We start from the raw sequence: 19,163 nt of genomic DNA on the forward strand, positions 1-19,163 counted from the left end.
TTTCTCTGATTTCAAAAGCCATCAAAGCAGAATGTGCACATCCCGATTACCTCATTGTTTCTGCACCAGCTCACTGCCGGGCTTATCCTGCTTGGCACATGCAAATTAGAGAGATGCCTGCGTTACAGACCCGCTGCAATCCCCGTGTCTTCACACTGAATTTGGAATTGAATAGTGCTAAATGGGTCTTCACATTTGGCTTTGGTGGTTAATTTGACCATTCATAGCATGTTTTCATATTTCTTCATGACAAATGTAAACATAATTAGCTCTTATTCAAAAATAATTTGGTTGTAGAATGCAGTGATTTCTAAACATATCCTCCATTTTAAGAAACTATAATATGCAAACATTCGAATTCATGGAGTGCATAAATTCAGCATCTATTCTTCTCACAGTGATTCTTGGCTTTGGGCTTCACTGCAGGAGGCCTACAAACAATGGCATCCTGTAATGCATTTAAGATGTTACCCACTTGGCAATAATTGGATGACTCTTTAAGGAATGTAGTAGCACCTCCATTAAAGCAATTATCTTGTTACTGTGTGGCTATTTCCATATCTGTTTCTCTGGTTCACTGTTTCTTAATAAATGTTATCCTGTTTATCTTTGTTTCCTCAGTGTCTTAAATACCTGGTTCCTAATCAATGCTTTAGGCATTTAAAGGGTATTCTCACACATCTCTGTATCTCTCAACACTTCTGAAGCATCATGGGAAACCCACCCCTCATATTTAGGAAATGAACATCCTTACAGTTAGGCAGATCATCCTGTATTATGATATACGAGTACCGCATAGCCATGGGAGGAAAATGAAGGGTTTAAAGAGTCCTTGGATATTTCTTCATATTATAAAATAAGAATGACCTTTGCAACTCTACTTAGGTTCAGCTGCTTGTGAATTATGAGGGGTTCCTCAAGGAACAGACATTTCCTAGAGCCTCCTCACCCTCAGAAGACCACAAAACTTCTCTGCAGAAAGTATTACACTTTCTTAGTCCACTGAGGACTCCCTGTGTCCGGTGAAGTTTTATTATTGTCCTTAGCGTTGAAAGAATTGCTTGCAGGATGTTTCAGCTCATTTCTTTCCGTCGTCGTTGGTGATTCTCAGTGGTGGTAACCTTTACAGTGCATGTGTGGTCTCCCCCTCTGCTCCGATTCCTGACTCTTCTCTTCTTTTCCATCTAAACAGAGTACACAGCCCTGCCACAGATAATGAGTCCAGATAGCCAAAAATCAACGGACAGGAGATTAGTGGACTGGGTTATTTTATAACTAATCCAAATAAAGATTTTTCCCTTTTTTATTTAAAGATTTCTGTGTGTGTGTGTATGTGTGTTTTAGATATAACCAAGAATGAACTTTTCCAAAGGTCACTTAATTACTAGGGGAAAATAGAAAGTGGTCCAGATAGTGCATGTTTATAAGCATGTGGTGTATGTGTGCACTTGCCTCCATATTAAATTTTTGGGCCAAATAATCAAGTATTAGGAAACACAAAATACCCAGAGTGATTCTCACTCAGGATTTAGACTCTAACGGCAAGCTCTAATGGCTCACCTGCATGGACTGCAATCAGAGAAGGTGCACACTCACCTTAGATGGCAGGCTGGGCTCAACTACACCAAATGCTGGGCATCCCACTGAGTAGTCCAGCTTTTCTGAGTGGTTGGTGTCAGTGATGCCATTGAAATGCTCAAGAAATGAGCTGAAACATCCTGCAAACAATTCTTCCATGGTAAGGCCTACAATAAAACTTCACCTGACACAGGGAGACCTCAGCAGACCGAGAAAGTGTAATTTTTTCTGGAGAGAAGTTTTGTGGTCTTCTGAGGGTAAGCAGGTGCATGCGCCGGGGTTACCCATCCCTCCCACTGAGGCCTCATTATCACCTCAACTTTACCCTGGGGCTGGAGTGCAGGGATTAGAATAAAATTTCTGATACCCATTGTTTCATTTAGCCACTCCAATTATTGATACGTTTTTACTATATTGATTTTATTGCATTTAATTCCCATTTCAAATACCAGGAGAAAAGGAATTGGGTCATAAAATGTTTAAGATATTTGGTCAGACTATAAAAGGGGGGTGCCATTAATTCACAAAGAGGAGAAGTCATAGGATTTGCTTCCCAGGTCTTGGTCCAGCCCAGCCTTCTTCACCTCGTGCACACTATACACACGCTGGATGCTCTGCTGAAGTTGTGTTGTCACCTGGGACTGACACGTGCTTCTCATGGCATCATTTAATACGGTCATGGTGCTTTGCAAAATGGGGTAGAATCATTGGAGAAAATCATGGCTCAAAATAAAAGCATCTATTTTACATGAGAAACATTCACTGAAGCTAGTCCATGTGGAAGGAACTTTGAGGAAGAACTACATTGCCCAAACTCTACAGACAGTTCGTTAAAAATAGGGAGTGTCTTAAGGAATGTGGCAGGCATTTCTCCTTTTATTCATGCTGGCAGACTGATAAGTGTTTAACTGAACATGCCTTCAGAGCTTCAGCCCAAATGCTTAAATTCATTCAACCAAAAGCTCAACTGTCTTGGGCCGCACACTTTCAGTGGACTCTTCCCAGTTCACTGAATCTGGTCCATAATAACTACATTGCAGATAAACTTCATTTTTGAAACCATTTTTCCCCATTTCCAATTTCTCTTCTTCAGATCCCTACCATATAAAATTCTCAGTTTTAACTATTTCCTCAAAAACAAAAACAAAAACAATCCTGTAGAGGCAAAATGCTGAAACAAGAAAACCAGGCCACCTAGTCAAGTGAGGTGTTGTTTAGAATGACGCAGGGTTTTAAAATGGCAAGAATTCTCTATTTAGGTTGGCCTCAAACATGGACCAGCTAGTTCTCAATTAGGCAATTTCTGTCTGTTTCATAAATGAATCTAAAACATGAATGGAAATGGTGGCTCCTACGTGGGCCAGCTCACAGCCCCAGCCTTAGGTCACCCCCCGACATTTTGGCATGGTGGATAGAGAGGTGGAGGAAGGATTTCTAGGCTGAAAGAAGACAAATCTGCCCCTTCTTCTCCACCAGCCACCAGGTTCCAGGTTCTGGAAACAGGGCGGCGGGTGGGCTGTCTGCTTCCTTGCATGGGCTGGAGGGCAGGGTGGCTGTGAGCTCACTCACCCCAACATTTGTCTCATTCCCAGCAGCTCCGGACCTTGAGGGCTGATCTTCCCAACTCTTCTCCACATTCCAACACCAGCAGCCTCCGCTGGGTCTCATACTCTGGATTCAAAGCATCGCTTCTCTTGAGAGGCTTTCCTCATTTTGGTTGGATAGGATGTATCTTTCCAAGTTTCAGACAGTGTTTCCTGTCTGTTGGGTTTCTCCTCCCTGGACCCCACACTAGCCGGGTTGCTCGGCCATGCCCTGTACTGAGCTGAGATGTCTTCCTGCCATGCCTGTAGCTGAGCATGGACCCCCACAGCCCAGCATAGCCTCTTCTCAGGTTAACTCTGCCCCATGGAAAGGGTGGGTCAAATCTGCAGTTTTCAGAGCTGGCAACATGGTGACCACGATTCACACATGGCTAAGTGCATCCTGCACCTTGCATTGACCCCAAGTCTACGGGACTAAGGAGAAGCCATTTTGTTTTGGGTCCCATTCCTGCCAACTGCACTTTAACGGGAGGAGTCACTCAGAGCCTTCATTTCATTCATGTAATAGGTTGTGAGGAGGTGGAGACAAACTCTGGCTGTATTTTTACTGTTTTCACTTTCATCTTGCCTCTCATATCCCTACATTTGCTCTGATTACAGAAGGGATTAAAAACAGATAAACAAAATCAAACAACACCAAACACAGCATAAATATCAACCCATCCAGGCTGCAGTGGATTCTTGCCAAACTTTGAAAATTCTCCAAGTCAATACTCCCATTAGAAAAGAACTTTTCTGGCCATGAAAAGCTGAGCAGCAGTGATCTGCAGAGGGAGCGGGTGTGGGGCTGCTCTGGCCCCTGCTCTGAAGCCCCACTGGGAGCTCAGAGGATGAAGAAACATCCATCGATAGCAGGTGCCAGCCCACCTGTGACCAAGTGCAGACTTTCAAAAAGGAATGCATTCCCAACAATATGACGCAGAAGGTTAGGAATAACTGCTTTTGATAGAAGTTTCGACGGTTTTGAGGTTACTCTTACAGCAGCACTCCTGCGTTCTGGCTTGGTGTCTCCAGAGGGGCAGGGGTGGGCTCACAGCTGGGGGTGGGCAGTGGAGAGGGAACATGCCACACCTGTGATTATCAACTTTCCTGTATGCTGTGGCCCCAGACAGCCTAGAGCCGCGTGGGTCCGGAATTGAATCAGCACCCACCAGAGAACCACACGCCCCACAGTGGCGATAACCAGCATCCACCAGAGAACCACATGCCCCGCAGCGGCGATAATCAGCATCAGCCAGAGAACCACCTGCCCTGCAGCGGCAATAACCAGCATCCACCAGAGAACCACGCACCCCACAGCGGCGATAACCAGCATCCACCAGAGAACCACGCACCCCGCAGCGGCAATAACCAGCATCCACCAGAGAACAACGCGCCCCACAGCGGCGATAACCAGCATCCACCAGAGAACCACGCGCCCCACAGCGGCGATAACCAGCATCCACCAGAGAACAATGCGCCCCGCAGCGGCGATAACCAGCATCCACCAGAGAACAATGCGCCCCGCAGCGGCGATAACCAGCATCCACCAGAGAACCACACGTCCCACAGCGGCGATAACCAGCATCCACCAGAGAACCACACGCCCCACAGCGGCGATAACCAGCATCCACCAGAGAACCAGGCGCCCCACAGCGGCGATAACCAGCATCCACCAGAGAACAATGCGCCCCGCAGCGGCGATAACCAGCATCCACCAGAGAACAATGCGCCCCGCAGCGGCGATAACCAGCATCCACCAGAGAACCACACGTCCCACAGCGGCGATAACCAGCATCCACCAGAGAACCACACGCCCCACAGCGGCGATAACCAGCATCCACCAGAGAACCACGCGCCCCACAGCGGCGATAACCAGCATCAGCCAGAGAACAATGCGCCCCGCAGCGGCGATAACCAGCATCCACCAGAGAACCACGCGCCCCACAGCGGTGATAACCAGCATCCACCAGAGAACAATGCGCCCCGCAGCGGCGATAACCAGCATCCACCAGAGAACCACACGCCCCACAGCGGCGATAACCAGCATCCACCAGAGAACCACACGCCCCACAGCGGCGATAACCAGCATCCACCAGAGAACCACGCGCCCCACAGTGGCGATAACCAGCATCCACCAGAGAACCACGCGCCCCACAGCGGTGATAACCGGCATCCACCAGAGAACCACGCGCCCCACAGCGGCGATAACCGGCATCCACCAGAGAACCACACGCCCCACAGTGGCGATAATCGGCATCCACCAGAGAACCACGCGCCCCACAGTGGCAATAACCAGCATCCAGCAGAGAACAACGTGCCCTGCAACGGCGATAATCAGCATCAGCCAGAGAACCACATGCCCCACAGCGGCGATAACCAGCATCCACCAGAGAACAAAGTGTCCTGCAGTGGTGATAATCAGCATCAGCCAGAGAACCATGTGCCCCAAAGCAGTGATAACCAGCATCCACCAGAGAACAAAGTGTCCCTCAGTGGTGATAATCAGCATCAGCCAGAGAACCACGTGCCCCAAAGCAGTGATAACCAGCATCCACCAGAGAACCAACTGCCCCACAGCAGCGATAACCAGCATCCACCAGAGAACCACGTGCCCCGCAGTGGTGATTTCCTTCAGGCGGAATGGGGCTGTTTTGTGATCTCTTTTTCCTGAGCCACTTTCACCCTCTCACTCTTCTTTCTGATGTGTGCACCCCAGGCTCATTGATCATGGTATTGCTACATTTTCTTTCAGCCAGGTTTTGTCTGGAATTTAGTCAGAACTATGCTGCAGCTGTGCAGGAATGTGTGGTTGGCTGGCAGTGCCCACATCTTGGGGTGTCCCAACCTCCTGCTCACTCTCAAAGATGGGCAGTTACGGTGAAGACAGTGAGAGTCAAATCCAGCTTTTCATGAATTTTTAACCCTCTGCTTGGATGTCCCATTTTATCATTAAAACCACCCTGTGATGGACCCCCTTCCTCAGCTTCCCCACGCCATGGAGAAGGCTGAGGCAAGTCCCTCAAACACACACATGGCCCCACAGAACCAGGACTGACACCCACAGGGCCTTGACTCTGAGGCCTCTGCCCAACTGCCGTGCACGCCGCTTGGTTGTCTGCTCACATTAAACATCACAGCATCGAGAAACATTCAGGGAACAGTGACTCCTGACTCCTGCAGTCTTCTTCAGGTGGGCCATTCCTAGGGAGAGGGAGGAGCTTTGGGAAACCGGTCTTTCCCTCTCTCCTCCTCTTGGAGATCGGAGACCCACGGGAGGAGAGTACCCTGAGATGCTCTCAGACATGGGTGGGGTGGGGGTGGAAAGTCTCAGCCTCATCCAGCCCTGCCTGTGATGGGCTAGCACTTGAGGACATCAGCAGCACTCTGGCTCTGAGTTAGGAAACCTACCGCCCCAATGGTTCAGCCACCTTTTCTGCATCTTTGTCCACCTGACTGTATTGCAGTGGGGTGACAAGCTGATTAGGAAAAGAGGTCTTTTGCTGTGATCAGTTCTCATCTTCTCTCCCACATTTATTACTCTTTTTAGTTAGTCCTTTTTTTGAACACAAGTCTCCGCCCTGCATCTCAAAAACAAGAGCCTTGTTTGTGAATCACATAAGAAAGTGATCTCCAAATTGGGGAATGCACAAAAGTTGGAGAAAAATATTGGAACTTCAACTTAAGAGACTTGTATGATAAAAAATGCTTTTGCAGACACAAGAACAGGGTGTGGTCATGACCTGCTGGTTCCCAACACAAGGAGAAAGAATGGAGCATAAAAGACAGATCTAGGGTGAAGAGAAATGAGATCTATACACAAGACGTGAAGTTAGTCAGGGCTTTTCTGACATAGGAAGTCATAGGAAGCCTGTACATAAAAACCAGGTGTTCAAACAACCCCATAAAAAAGTGGGCAAAGGACATGCACAGACACCTCTCAAAAGAAGACATCCATGCAGTCAATAAGCATATGAAAAAAAGCTCAACATCACTGATCATTAGAGAAATGCAAATCAAAACCACAATGAGATACCATCTCACAGCAGTCAGAATGGCTAGTACTAAAAAGTCCAAAAATAACAGATGCTGGCGAGAAAAAAGAATGGAATGTAAATTAGCTCAGTGGGAATGAGCTAGTGGGAATGTAAATTAGCTCGGCCATTGTGGAAAGCAATTTGGCAAATTCTCAAAGAACTTAAAACAGAACTACCATCTGACTCAGCAACCCCATTACTGGGTATATACCCAAAGGAATATAAATTGTTCTACCATAGACACACAGGCACGCACATGTCCATCGCAGCACTATTCACAATCGCAAAGTCATGGAATCAACCTAAATGCCCATCCATGGTGGACTGGATACAGAAAGTATGCTACATATACACCATGGAATACTATGCAGCCATAAAGAAGAACCAGATCATGTCTTCTGCAGGAACATGGATGGAGCTGGAGGCCCTTATCCTAAGCAAACTAATGCAGGAAGAGAAAGCCAAATATCCATGTTCTCACTTATATGTGGGAGCGAAACACTGGGCACCTATGGCCACAAATGGGGGAGCAACAGATACTGAGAACTACTTGAGGGTGAAGGGTGGGAGGAGGGTGAGGACTGAAAACCCACCTCTCGGGCACTATGCTAATCACATGGGTAACAAAAAATCTGTAACACCAAACCCCCACAACACACAATTTACCCATATAGCAAACCTGCACATGTACCCTTGAACCTAAAATAAGAGTTAAAAAAAACTCAGGTTTTGCAGGAGGCATCTGTGTGATTGAGCAGGGCTGGGTCCTCCAAATCATGGCTCTCCCACCTGTGGCCACGAGTCCTCACCCAAGCCACCTGCCTCACAGGATTTGGGTTCCATTTCTGTAAGATAACGGACTGGGTCAATGTTTCTAAAATTCTACCGGCATCCGATTTACTCATCAAACCATCAGACCAAGCTACAAGACAGGGAAATAGGTTCCTTTGTTCAGCAGCGAGAGGACTCAGTCAAGGTCACGTGTGAACTCTTGGAGCCTGGGTGGCCGTCGCGGCAATGACCTGGTGAGAAGGTGATGCCTCAGCATGCCCAAAGCTGCATGGCAGGAGAAGGAAGGGCTCAGAATATTTTTCCTGGTGTTGTTTGGGAATAACCCTGCCTTTACTAAAGAATTAAAGTTACACTCACAGAGGGAAGGTAAAAGGCAAGAATTGTCACAAAGCATAAATGGGCGCTGAACGCTGAGTATAAGAGGGGAGACGCCTGGGCAGGTGACCTGACCCGCCAGGCCACTGCAGGAGGCCGACCCCAGCACCCTTCTGGCAGCCACAGGGAGTCCCACACGGACCCCATGCCTTTCACAGACTGTTTCCCAGGAGGCAAAATGTCAGCAACTGGTGCTAGGAGGGTGGTCAGAGTGAAAGCCGTGGACATGGCTGTGACTTCTGGGACGGGCACGGCGAGGCACTCTCACACACACTGTATCGTGGGGCCCCAAATGAACCAGGACGTTGGCATCAGCACCCACATTCTATGAATGGGCAGGAGAGGAGCCCTCAGCCTGGCTGTGCTGGGGGTTGGGCCAGGCCCACACCCGTGTGCCCGCTGTCTCTCCATGTGGCCTTCATTGTGTTTCCGAGCTCCGTGCATAATGTCCTCCCAGGCCGAGAAATAAAACAGACTGTAGGACTCGGTGGCGCCAAAGAGGCAGGTGGCCCCCTCAGGGAACACAGCTGCCCAGAAGGGCACATGGAGGAAACCACCGCAGCCTGGCAGGTGAGCCAGGAGGGCACGTGGAGGCAACCGCCGCAGCCTCGGGTGTGAGCCAGGAGGGCACGTGGAGGAAACCGCCGCAGCCTGGGGGGTGAGGATGCTTCACTCTCATGCCAGACCCACCTGTCACGGTGGTCCCCCCTCACGAGGCCTCGTCAGACCCAGAATGGTGTCAGCATGGGCTGGACTGCACAGTCCAGGGACTCTTTCATGGGCCAATGCCCTCTGACCTTAGAGGTGCTCAGAGAAGCTCCCTCCTTTGGAAACCCTGGCTGCTCCGCAGGTGAGGTAGCTCAGAGTCTGCATATGTTGCTCCGGACACCCAGCTGGCAAGAGGCAGAGCCAGGCTCAAGTCCGCATCCTCCAGCTTCCCGGAAGGCTTTCCTTTGGTTCCATCAGAATGGACACACCAGGACCTTTTCGGCACCCTGTGGACACTCCTGTGACCCCAGTTGTCAGAGCTCAACTGACCCCATGTCCTCCTGCCCTTGGGAACTGAGCCAGCCCAGCCTCGTGCACACGGCTCTGCTGGTGACCTGGGTTCCCATCTGGGGAGCTGGCTGGACAGAAGGGCTGCTGCTGTGTTTCCCCCCCGTGACTCTGATAGTGAGGACAGCATCCCTTCTTTTTTGAGGGACAGGACAAGAATTGTAGGGTCATGTACAGAGGCCACATGGACGCATGACTCTGCCTCTTTCAGTCTATTCTTAGCATTTGAATTCCTGTTTCTTGGCATTGAAATCCAGAACAACTTTGCATGGATGCTGCAGGCCGACACGTGTGCTTGATGGAAGGATATTCACTTAGATTTCTCAGTTTAGATAACTGAATAAAGCCTCCACACCAAACCCTGCAACCTGAGAGCCATTTTACTAAACACTTTTCATTTTACTAAAATCATCACAAATGAACTGTGGTTAAGGCAAAAGAGAGACTGCCGGCAGAGGATGCCTTTCACCACTGTGTGTGTTATCATCATGATCAGAAGGAAAATGCCCGGTGTTTTTTTAAAGATCCATTCACACTTAGTGTTTGTATAGTAACTGTTGTTCTGTTCACCTTTAATTTTGAATACTTGAGTGAATTCACAATTCCACCGTGTGCATTAATTTAGAAAAATGCATTTTAAAAACCTTTAATCATGGTGCCGTTGTTACAAACTCTCATTCCACTTTATTACTCCCCATGCACCGACAGGGTCTCAGATGTATGGGCGAGAGAGTGGCCAGAATGTGGCAGTGAAGGAGATGGGGCTTGAGATTGGGAATAACGAGTTCGTCTCTCACCAACCGTGAGAACCCCTCAGCCCCTCAGTTCTTGCCCCTCTTGTGGGTGCTGTGAACACAGGTGCCCTCCAACTCTGGGGGACCTGAGGTTGTCACCGCGTTTTACTTAAAAATGCAGCATATGAGACAGTTGTTGTTGACAGGGGCATGAACTGGCTTTCAGTGCTACTGAGTCTTGCTCTTCAGAATGATCTGGGAGCGTTTGTGGGGAGGAAGAGATAAAATGCCTCGAGATGCGGCATATTTAAACAGATGTGACCCCCAGCCATGCTGCAGGCTCTAGCCTTTACAGAGGCACTTGGTACTAGGGAACTAAAGGCAAGAGCAAGGCCATCAGAGGCAGAGGTGCCAGGGGCGCCCCACCCCGTCTCCCGCTCCAGACACTACCTGGGCCAGCAGGCCGGGAGCCAGGCCCATGTCAGGCGAGGGCACCTGGGTCCTCGCCACCTTCTCCCATCTGCCCAGGGTCCTCTGTTTCCCATTGGTTTGGAAAGCTAGAATTTAATGGAAAATACTACAGGAGTGAGAAAATATAAGCTCCAGTTTTGGGCAAAATGCTGCAGATTGCATGTCAATGGGGACGTGTGCCTGTTTGCTGCTCTTCAAATGTTACCAAGAAAGCGGCCCCCAGCATATGTGCCCATATTGGATACATCATGTTGACATATGGACATCTTAACACGGGTTCTATTTTCTCAGGATGTGAGAACTGCATGTGAACATTCCATCACAGATCCTTATTTTCAAGATGAGGAAGTGCAGGCCCAGAGGGGCCCAGGACTGGCCCATTCCCTTCGGTTCTGCTCTGACTTCCCAGCCCCGCACACCAGCCCTCAACGTGTTACTCCAGAAATGGGATTAGGGGAGCTCGTCTGGATTTTCCCTGAAATCCCTTGTCCCTTTCCCGCCTTCCTGATCATAAAGTTGCAGTGAGTCGTGTCAGAGGACCGAGGCCTTGTCTCCACAGCCGGCGTCCCTGGGACAAGAATGAGATTGCCAAATGCCACTCTAAGCATGGTTCATGCATCTGCCCGTTTCGTTCTCCCAGCTGCTCTGTGAGCGACTGCTTTTGGTATCATCTCATTTAGGAATGAGGAGAAACCAGGGCACGGGTACTTGGCACTCAAGGGCTTAGGTCCCACAGCTGGTAAGTGGATGCAGGAGACTGGCTCTGGAGACTAAGCTCACCACCTTCTCCAGGGCTGTGGATGGCAGCCGTGTGACCTGTCCCCTGCCCAGGAGACCACTGAAGAGCACACAGATCAGGAGCCAGGAGGCCTCAGCCCTCACCTCAGCTCTTCACGCCCATCGGCTACGAGACCCTCAGTAAGACCACGGGTGCCTCGACCCGGCTGGTGCACAAGGAGCACAGCCATCAACGCCTCCCGACAGCGCTCACAGGTGACGCCCTCCTCTGGACCCCACGTACGCAGTGCACCGAAGGCACCCCCAGTGGACACCAGGATTGCTGAGAAGGGAGCTGGAATAGGCTCAGGGTAATTGGGAGATGAATGGGAAGAGAGAGGCAGTAAGAGATGGAGGGAGGTAGAGAGATACAGGAACAGAGAGGGATACGGAGACAGAGACAGACACAGAGATAGAGAGAGATAGGAGTGGAGAGAGACAGAGACAGAGAGATACTGAGAGAGACAGAGACAAACAGAGACAGGGACCGAGAGAGACAGAGACAGAAGAGGGAGACAGGGACAGAGCGAAACAGAGACAGTGGGAATGTGAATCCCGGGCCCCTGCAGGGCTATCTCGGTCCTGTGGTGCAGTGATTTGCTGAGCACGGGGTGTGCCCTGCATTGCTAGGGGCTGGGGTGGGAGTGGCTACAAAGTCATTTCTCATGGGAGGAACATTTCCCTGTTGTTTCTAAACTCTCAGGAAACTGTCTGATGTCTCTAAAGAAACCACTGTTGCCTGCGCTCGTGGAAAGCTGATTCAGGAAGGGGTCTGGGGAGTCTCGGATGTGGGTTTCCTGGGCGAGCGGTTGAGGGGCCTCTGTGGTGACTCTGAGCCTGCAGGTCTTGCTGCTGCTGCCACTCCTGGGCTGTCAGGCGACGCCTGAGCCCTGGAGCCTGTGACTCTTGCCAGCCTGAGCAGTGCTTGCTCCCTGCGGCGTTGGCCCAGACTCTGTCTGGAGTGGGTGGTCTGGGGCCCTTGGCCAGGAGGTGCCTCCCTCGGCTGCCTCCATCTGAGGCCCTCCCTGCAGCTCTGCCCCCTACCCCTTGTGCCCTGCTCTCCACCTCCCACCCCCTCTGCTCTGTCTGCTGTCGGTTTCCAAGGGAACCTGAGTTGACATGGGGAGAAGCAGAATTAAGGGCTGTGAAGGCTCCGAGATGGGGTCCAGGTCCCGACTGCTGGCTTTGGTCTCTATCTGGGCACCCTGAGACTGTGTGAGGATGGCCGGGCTGCTGCTGAGGCCAACGCTGGGAGCTGAGTGCCCATGCACCCCAGGGCTGTCCTCTCAGAGAGCCCAGCACCCATCCACCTCAGCTCTGGGGCACATGGGAGGCACAGGCAGGCATGCAAGCCACAGCGGCCCAGGAAGTCACCAGGTGCTGCGAGAACGATGGAAAGAGGCCTCTGTGACAATGGGGGAAGGGGAGAGGACTCAGGGGAGAGGGCTCAGGGGAGAGGGCTCAGGGGAGAGGGCTCAGAGGATGTGACAATGGACTCAGGGGAGAAGGCTCAGGGGAGAGGGCTCAGGGGATGTGAAAATGGACTCAGGGGAGAGGGCTCAGGGGAGAGGACCCAGGGGAGAGGGCTCAGGGGAGAGGGCTCAGGGGAGAGGGCTCAGGGGATGTGACAATGGGCACAGGGGAGAGGGCTCAGGGGATGTGACAATGGACTCAGGGGAGAAGACTCAGGGGAGAGGAGTCAGGGGATGTGACAATGGGCTCAGGGGAGAGGACTAAGGGGAGAGGGCTCACGGGATGTGACAATGGGCTCAGGGGAGAGGACTCAGGGGAGAGGAGTCAGGGGATGTGACAATGGACTCAGGGGAGAGGACTCAGGGGAGAGGAGTCAGGGGATGTGACAATGGGCTCAGGGGAGAGGACTCAGGGGGAGAGGAGTCACGGGATGTGACAATGGGCTCAGGGGAGAGGGCCCAGGGGATGTGACAATGGGCTCAGGGGAGCGGACTCAGGAGAGAGGACTCAGGGGAGAGGAGTCAGGGGATGTGACAATGGGCTCAGGGGAGAGGACTCAGGGGAGAGGAGTCAGGGGATGTGACAATGGACTCAGGGGAGAGGACTCAGGGGAGAGGAGTCAGGGGATGTGACAATGGGCTCAGGGGAGAGGGCTCAGGGGAGAGGGCTCAGGGGAGAGGAGTCAGGGGAGAGGGCTCAGGGGATGTGACATTGGACTCAGGGGAGAGGACTCAGGGGAGAGGACTCAGGGGAGAGGAGTCAGGGGATGTGACAATGGAATCAGGGGACAGGGCTCAGGGGAGAGGGCTCAGGGGATGTGACAACGGGCTCAGGGGAGAGGACTCAGGGGAGAGGGCTCAGGGGATGTGAGAATGGACTCAGGGGAGAGGACTCAGGGAAGAGGAGTCAGGGGATGTGACAATGGGCTCAGGGGAGAGGACTCAGGGGAGAGGACTCAGGGGAGAGGAGTCAGGGGATGTGACAATGGGCTCAGGGGAGAGGACTCAGCGGAGCGGGCTCAGGGGATGTGACAATGGACTGAGGGGAGAGGACTCAGGGTAGAGGAGTCAGGGGATGTGACAATGGGCTCAGGGAAGAGGACTCAGGGGAGAGGAGTCAGGGGAGAGGAGTCAGGGGAGAGGAGTCAGGGGAGAGGATTCAGGGGATGTGACAATGGGCTCAGGGGAGAGGACTCAGGGGAGAGGGCTCAGGGGATGTGACAATGGACTCAGGGGAGGGGACTCAGGGGAGAGGAGTCAGGGGATGTGACAATGGGCTCAGGGGAGAGGACTCAGCGGAGCGGGCTCAGGGGATGTGACAATGGACTCAGGGGAGAGGGCTCAGGGGAGAGGGCTCAGGGGAGAGGGCTCAGGGGATGTGACAATGGGCTCAGGGGAGAGGACTCAGGGGAGAGGACTCAGGGGAGAGGAGTCAGGGGAGAGGAGTCAGGGGATGTGACAATGGGCTCAGGGGAGAAGGCTCAGGGGAGAGGGCTCAGGGGAGAGGGCTCAGGGGATGTGAAAATGGACTCAGGGGAGAGGGCTCAGGGGAGAGGACCCAGGGGAGAGGGCTCAGGGGAGAGGACTCAGGGGAGAGGAGTCAGGGGATGTGACAATGGGCTCAGGGGAGAGGACTCAGGGGATGTGACAATGGGCTCAGGGGAGAGGGCTCAGGGGAGAGGACTCAGGGGAGAGGAGTCAGGGGATGTGACAATGGACTCAGGGGAGAGGACTCAGGGGAGAGGAGTCAGGGGATGTGACAATGGGCTCAGGGGAGAGGACTCAGGGGAGAGGGCTCAGGGGATGTGACAATGGACTCAGGGGAGAGGGCTCAGGGGAGAGGGCTCAGGGGAGAGGAGTCAGGGGAGAGGAGTCAGGGGATGTGACAATGGACTCAGGGGAGAGGGTTCAGGGGAGAGGACTCAGGGGATGTGACAATGGGCTCAGGGGAGAGGAGTCAGGGGAGAGGGCTCAGGGGATGTGACATTGGACTCAGGGGAGAGGACTCAGGGGATGTGACAATGGGCTCAGGGGAGAGGGCTCAGGGGAGAGGACTCAGGGGAGAGGACTCAGGGGAGAGGAGTCAGGGGATGTGACAATGGACTCAGGGGAGAGGACTCAGGGGATGTGACAATGGACTCAGGGGAGAGGACTCAGGGGAGAGGACTCAGGGGAGAGGAGTCAGGGGATGTGACAATGGGCTCAGGGGAGAGGACTCAGGGGATGTGACAATGGACTCAGGGGAGAGGACTCAGGGGAGAGGAGTCAGGGGATGTGACAATGGACTCAGGGGAGAGGACTCAGGGGAGAGGACTCAGGGGATGTGACAATGGGCTCAGGGGAGAGGACTCAGGGGAGAGGACTCAGGGGAGAGGACTCAGGGGAGAGGAGTCAGGGGAGAGGGCTCAGGGGATGTGACATTGGACTCAGGGGAGAGGACTCAGGGGATGTGACAATGGGCTCAGGGGAGAGGGCTCAGGGGAGAGGAGTCAGGGGATGTGACAATGGACTCAGGGGAGAGGACTCAGGGGAGAGGACTCAGGGGAGAGGAGTCAGGGGATGTGACAATGGACTGAGGGGAGAGGACTCAGGGGAGAGGACTCAGGGGAGAGGACTCAGGGGAGAGGACTCAGGGGAGAGGACTCAGGGGATGTGACAATGGGCTCAGGGGAGAGGACTCAGGGGAGAGGACTCAGGGGAGAGGACTCAGGGGAGAGGACTCAGGGGAGAGGAGTCAGGGGAGAGGGCTCAGGGGATGTGACATTGGACTCAGGGGAGAGGACTCAGGGGATGTGACAATGGGCTCAGGGGAGAGGGCTCAGGGGAGAGGAGTCAGGGGATGTGACAATGGACTCAGGGGAGAGGACTCAGGGGAGAGGACTCAGGGGAGAGGAGTCAGGGGATGTGACAATGGACTGAGGGGAGAGGACTCAGGGGAGAGGACTCAGGGGAGAGGACTCAGGGGAGAGGACTCAGGGGAGAGGACTCAGGGGATGTGACAATGGGCTCAGGGGAGAGGACTCAGGGGAGAGGACTCAGGGGAGAGGACTCAGGGGAGAGGACTCAGGGGAGAGGAGTCAGGGGAGAGGGCTCAGGGGATGTGACATTGGACTCAGGGGAGAGGACTCAGGGGATGTGACAATGGGCTCAGGGGAGAGGGCTCAGGGGAGAGGAGTCAGGGGATGTGACAATGGACTCAGGGGAGAGGACTCAGGGGAGAGGACTCAGGGGAGAGGAGTCAGGGGATGTGACAATGGACTCAGGGGAGAGGACTCAGGGGATGTGACAATGGACTCAGGGGAGAGGACTCAGGGGAGAGGACTCAGGGGAGAGGAGTCAGGGGATGTGACAATGGGCTCAGGGGAGAGGACTCAGGGGATGTGACAATGGACTCAGGGGAGAGGACTCAGGGGAGAGGAGTCAGGGGATGTGACAATGGACTCAGGGGAGAGGACTCAGGGGAGAGGACTCAGGGGATGTGACAATGGGCTCAGGGGAGAGGACTCAGGGGAGAGGACTCAGGGGAGAGGACTCAGGGGAGAGGACTCAGGGGAGAGGAGTCAGGGGAGAGGGCTCAGGGGATGTGACATTGGACTCAGGGGAGAGGACTCAGGGGATGTGACAATGGGCTCAGGGGAGAGGACTCAGGGGAGAGGAGTCAGGGGAGAGGAGTCAGGGGATGTGACAATGGACTGAGGGGAGAGGACTCAGGGGAGAGGACTCAGGGGAGAGGACTCAGGGGAGAGGAGTCAGGGGATGTGACAATGGACTCAGGGGAGAGGACTCAGGGGAGAGGGCTCAGGGGAGAGGACTCAGGGGATGTGACAATGGGCTCAGGGGAGAGGACTCAGGGGAGAGGACTCAGGGGAGAGGACTCAGGGGAGAGGAGTCAGGGGAGAGGGCTCAGGGGATGTGACATTGGACTCAGGGGAGAGGACTCAGGGGATGTGACAATGGGCTCAGGGGAGAGGACTCAGGGGAGAGGACTCAGGGGAGAGGACTCAGGGGAGAGGAGTCAGGGGATGTGACAATGGACTCAGGGGAGAGGACTCAGGGGAGAGGACTCAGGGGAGAGGAGTCAGGGGATGTGACAATGGACTGAGGGGAGAGGACTCAGGGTAGAGGAGTCAGGGGATGTGACAATGGGCTCACGGGAGAGGACTCAGGTTTGAGGTCTCAGGGGAGAGGGCTCAGGGGATGTGACAATGGGCTCAGGGAAGAGGACTCAGGGGAGAGGAGTCAGGGGAGAGGAGTCAGGGGAGAGGAGTCAGGGGAGAGGATTCAGGGGATGTGACAATGGGCTCAGGGGAGAGGACTCAGGGGAGAGGGCTCAGGGGATGTGACAATGGACTCAGGGGAGGGGACTCAGGGGAGAGGAGTCAGGGGATGTGACAATGGAATCAGGGGACAGGGCTCAGGGGAGAGGGCTCAGGGGATGTGACAATGGGCTCAGGGGAGAGGACTCAGGGGAGAGGGCTCAGGGGATGTGAGAATGGACTCAGGGGAGAGGACTCAGGGAAGAGGAGTCAGGGGATGTGACAATGGGCTCAGGGGAGAGGACTCAGGGGAGAGGACTCAGGGGAGAGGAGTCAGGGGATGTGACAATGGGCTCAGGGGAGAGGACTCAGCGGAGCGGGCTCAGGGGATGTGACAATGGACTGAGGGGAGAGGACTCAGGGTAGAGGAGTCAGGGGATGTGACAATGGGCTCACGGGAGAGGACTCAGGTTTGAGGTCTCAGGGGAGAGGGCTCAGGGGATGTGACAATGGGCTCAGGGAAGAGGACTCAGGGGAGAGGAGTCAGGGGAGAGGAGTCAGGGGAGAGGAGTCAGGGGAGAGGATTCAGGGGATGTGACAATGGGCTCAGGGGAGAGGACTCAGGGGAGAGGGCTCAGGGGATGTGACAATGGACTCAGGGGAGGGGACTCAGGGGAGAGGAGTCAGGGGATGTGACAATGGGCTCGGGGAGAGGACTGAGGGGAGAGGAGTCAGGGGATGTGACAATGGGCTCAGGGGAGAGGACTGAGGGGAGAGGGCTCAGGGGATGTGACAATGGACTGAGGGAGAGGACTCAGGGGAGAGGGCTCAGGGGATGTGACAATGGACTCAGGGGAGAGGACTCAGGGGATAGGGCTCAGGGGTGAGGGCTCAGGGGAGAGGGCTCAGGGGATGTGACAATGGACTCAGGGGAGAGGTCTCAGGGGATGTGACAATGGACTCAGGGGAGAGGACTCAGGGGAGAGGACTCAGAGTATGTGACAATGGACTCAGGGGAGAGGGCTCAGGGGATGTGACAGTGGGCGAAGGAGAGATGTCAGGCCTCTGAGCCCAAGCTAAGCCATCATATCCCCTGTGACCTGCAGGTACACATCCAGATGGCGAGTTCCTGCCTTAACTGATGACATTCCACCACAAAAGAATTGAAAATGGCCTGTTCCCGCCTTAACTGATGATGACATTACCTTATGAACTTCCTTCTCCTGGCTCATCCTGGCTCAAAAGCTCCCCTGCTGAGCCCCTTGTGACCCCCACCCCTGCCTGCCAGAGAACAACCCCCCTTCTTCCTTTACCTACCCAAATCTTATAAAACAGCCCCACCCCTACCTCCCTTCGCTGACTCTCTTTTTGGACTCAGCCTGCCTGCAACCAGGCGAAATAAACAGCCATGTTGCTCACACAAAGCCTGTTTGGTGGTCCTTTCACACGGACGTGCATGAAATTTGGTGCCGTGAGTCGGATCAGGGGACCTCCCTTAGGAGATCAATCCCCTGTCCTCCCGCTCTTTGCTCTGTGAGAAAGATCCACCTACGACTTCGGGTCCTCAGACCGACCAGCCCAAGGAACATCTCACCAATTTTAAATCCAGTAAGTGGCCTCTTTTTACTCTCTTCTCCAACCTCCCTCAGTATCCCTCAACCTCTTTCTCCTTTCAATCTTGGCGCCACCCTTCAATCTCTCCCTTCTCTTAATTTCAATTCCTTTCATTTCTTGTAGAGACAAAGGAGACACATTTTATCCATTGACTCAAAACTCCGGCGCTGGTCACGGACTTGGGAAGGCAGCCTTCCCTTGGTGTTTAATCATTTATGGGGACGCCTCTCTGATTATTCATCCATGTTCCATTGATGTCTGATCTCCACGGGGAAGCCTGCCTTGGTCATTCACCCACGTTCCCTTGGTGGCAGGTCAATTGTGGGGACGCCTGGCTTGGCTGCTCACCCACATTGCAGCCCAGGGCTGCTCCCCACCCCCCTTCTCCATGCCTCTACCCTTCCCTTTAAACTTGCCT

General features: G+C 53.5%; 2 protein-coding genes across 4 annotated transcripts in view; both read right to left on the reverse strand.

Annotated features, from left to right (window-relative positions):
• Window positions 1–19,163, reverse strand: part of ADARB2 (adenosine deaminase RNA specific B2 (inactive)) — a 568,492-nt gene that overhangs the window by 161,135 nt on the left and 388,194 nt on the right. The window lies entirely within an intron of this gene.
• LOC129393169 (uncharacterized) lies at window positions 1,910–10,070 on the reverse strand. 2 transcript variants are annotated; one of them, XM_055092355.1, is made up of 2 exons: window positions 4,807–10,070; window positions 1,910–4,638 (listed from the first exon to the last, which is right to left on the reverse strand). In XM_055092355.1, the coding sequence occupies exons 1-2, from the start codon at window positions 5,755–5,757 to the stop codon at window positions 4,213–4,215; spliced, it is 1,377 nt and encodes a 458-aa protein (XP_054948330.1). In that variant the 5' UTR covers window positions 5,758–10,070; the 3' UTR covers window positions 1,910–4,212. The 2 variants fall into 2 exon arrangements, with proteins under 2 accessions (XP_054948330.1, XP_054948329.1); XM_055092354.1 differs by having other exon boundaries at window positions 1,986–10,070.

This window comes from Pan paniscus, chromosome 8 (genome assembly GCF_029289425.2).
Source record: "Pan paniscus chromosome 8, NHGRI_mPanPan1-v2.0_pri, whole genome shotgun sequence".
In the NCBI taxonomy this organism is placed as follows: Eukaryota; Metazoa; Chordata; class Mammalia; order Primates; family Hominidae; genus Pan; species Pan paniscus.

What these genes read in the sequence shown, in the direction of transcription:
- LOC129393169 (XM_055092354.1), bottom strand. Translation starts at nt 5,757, where the DNA reads ATGCTGGTTATCGCTGCTGTGGGGCAGTTGGTTCTCTGGTGGATGCTG.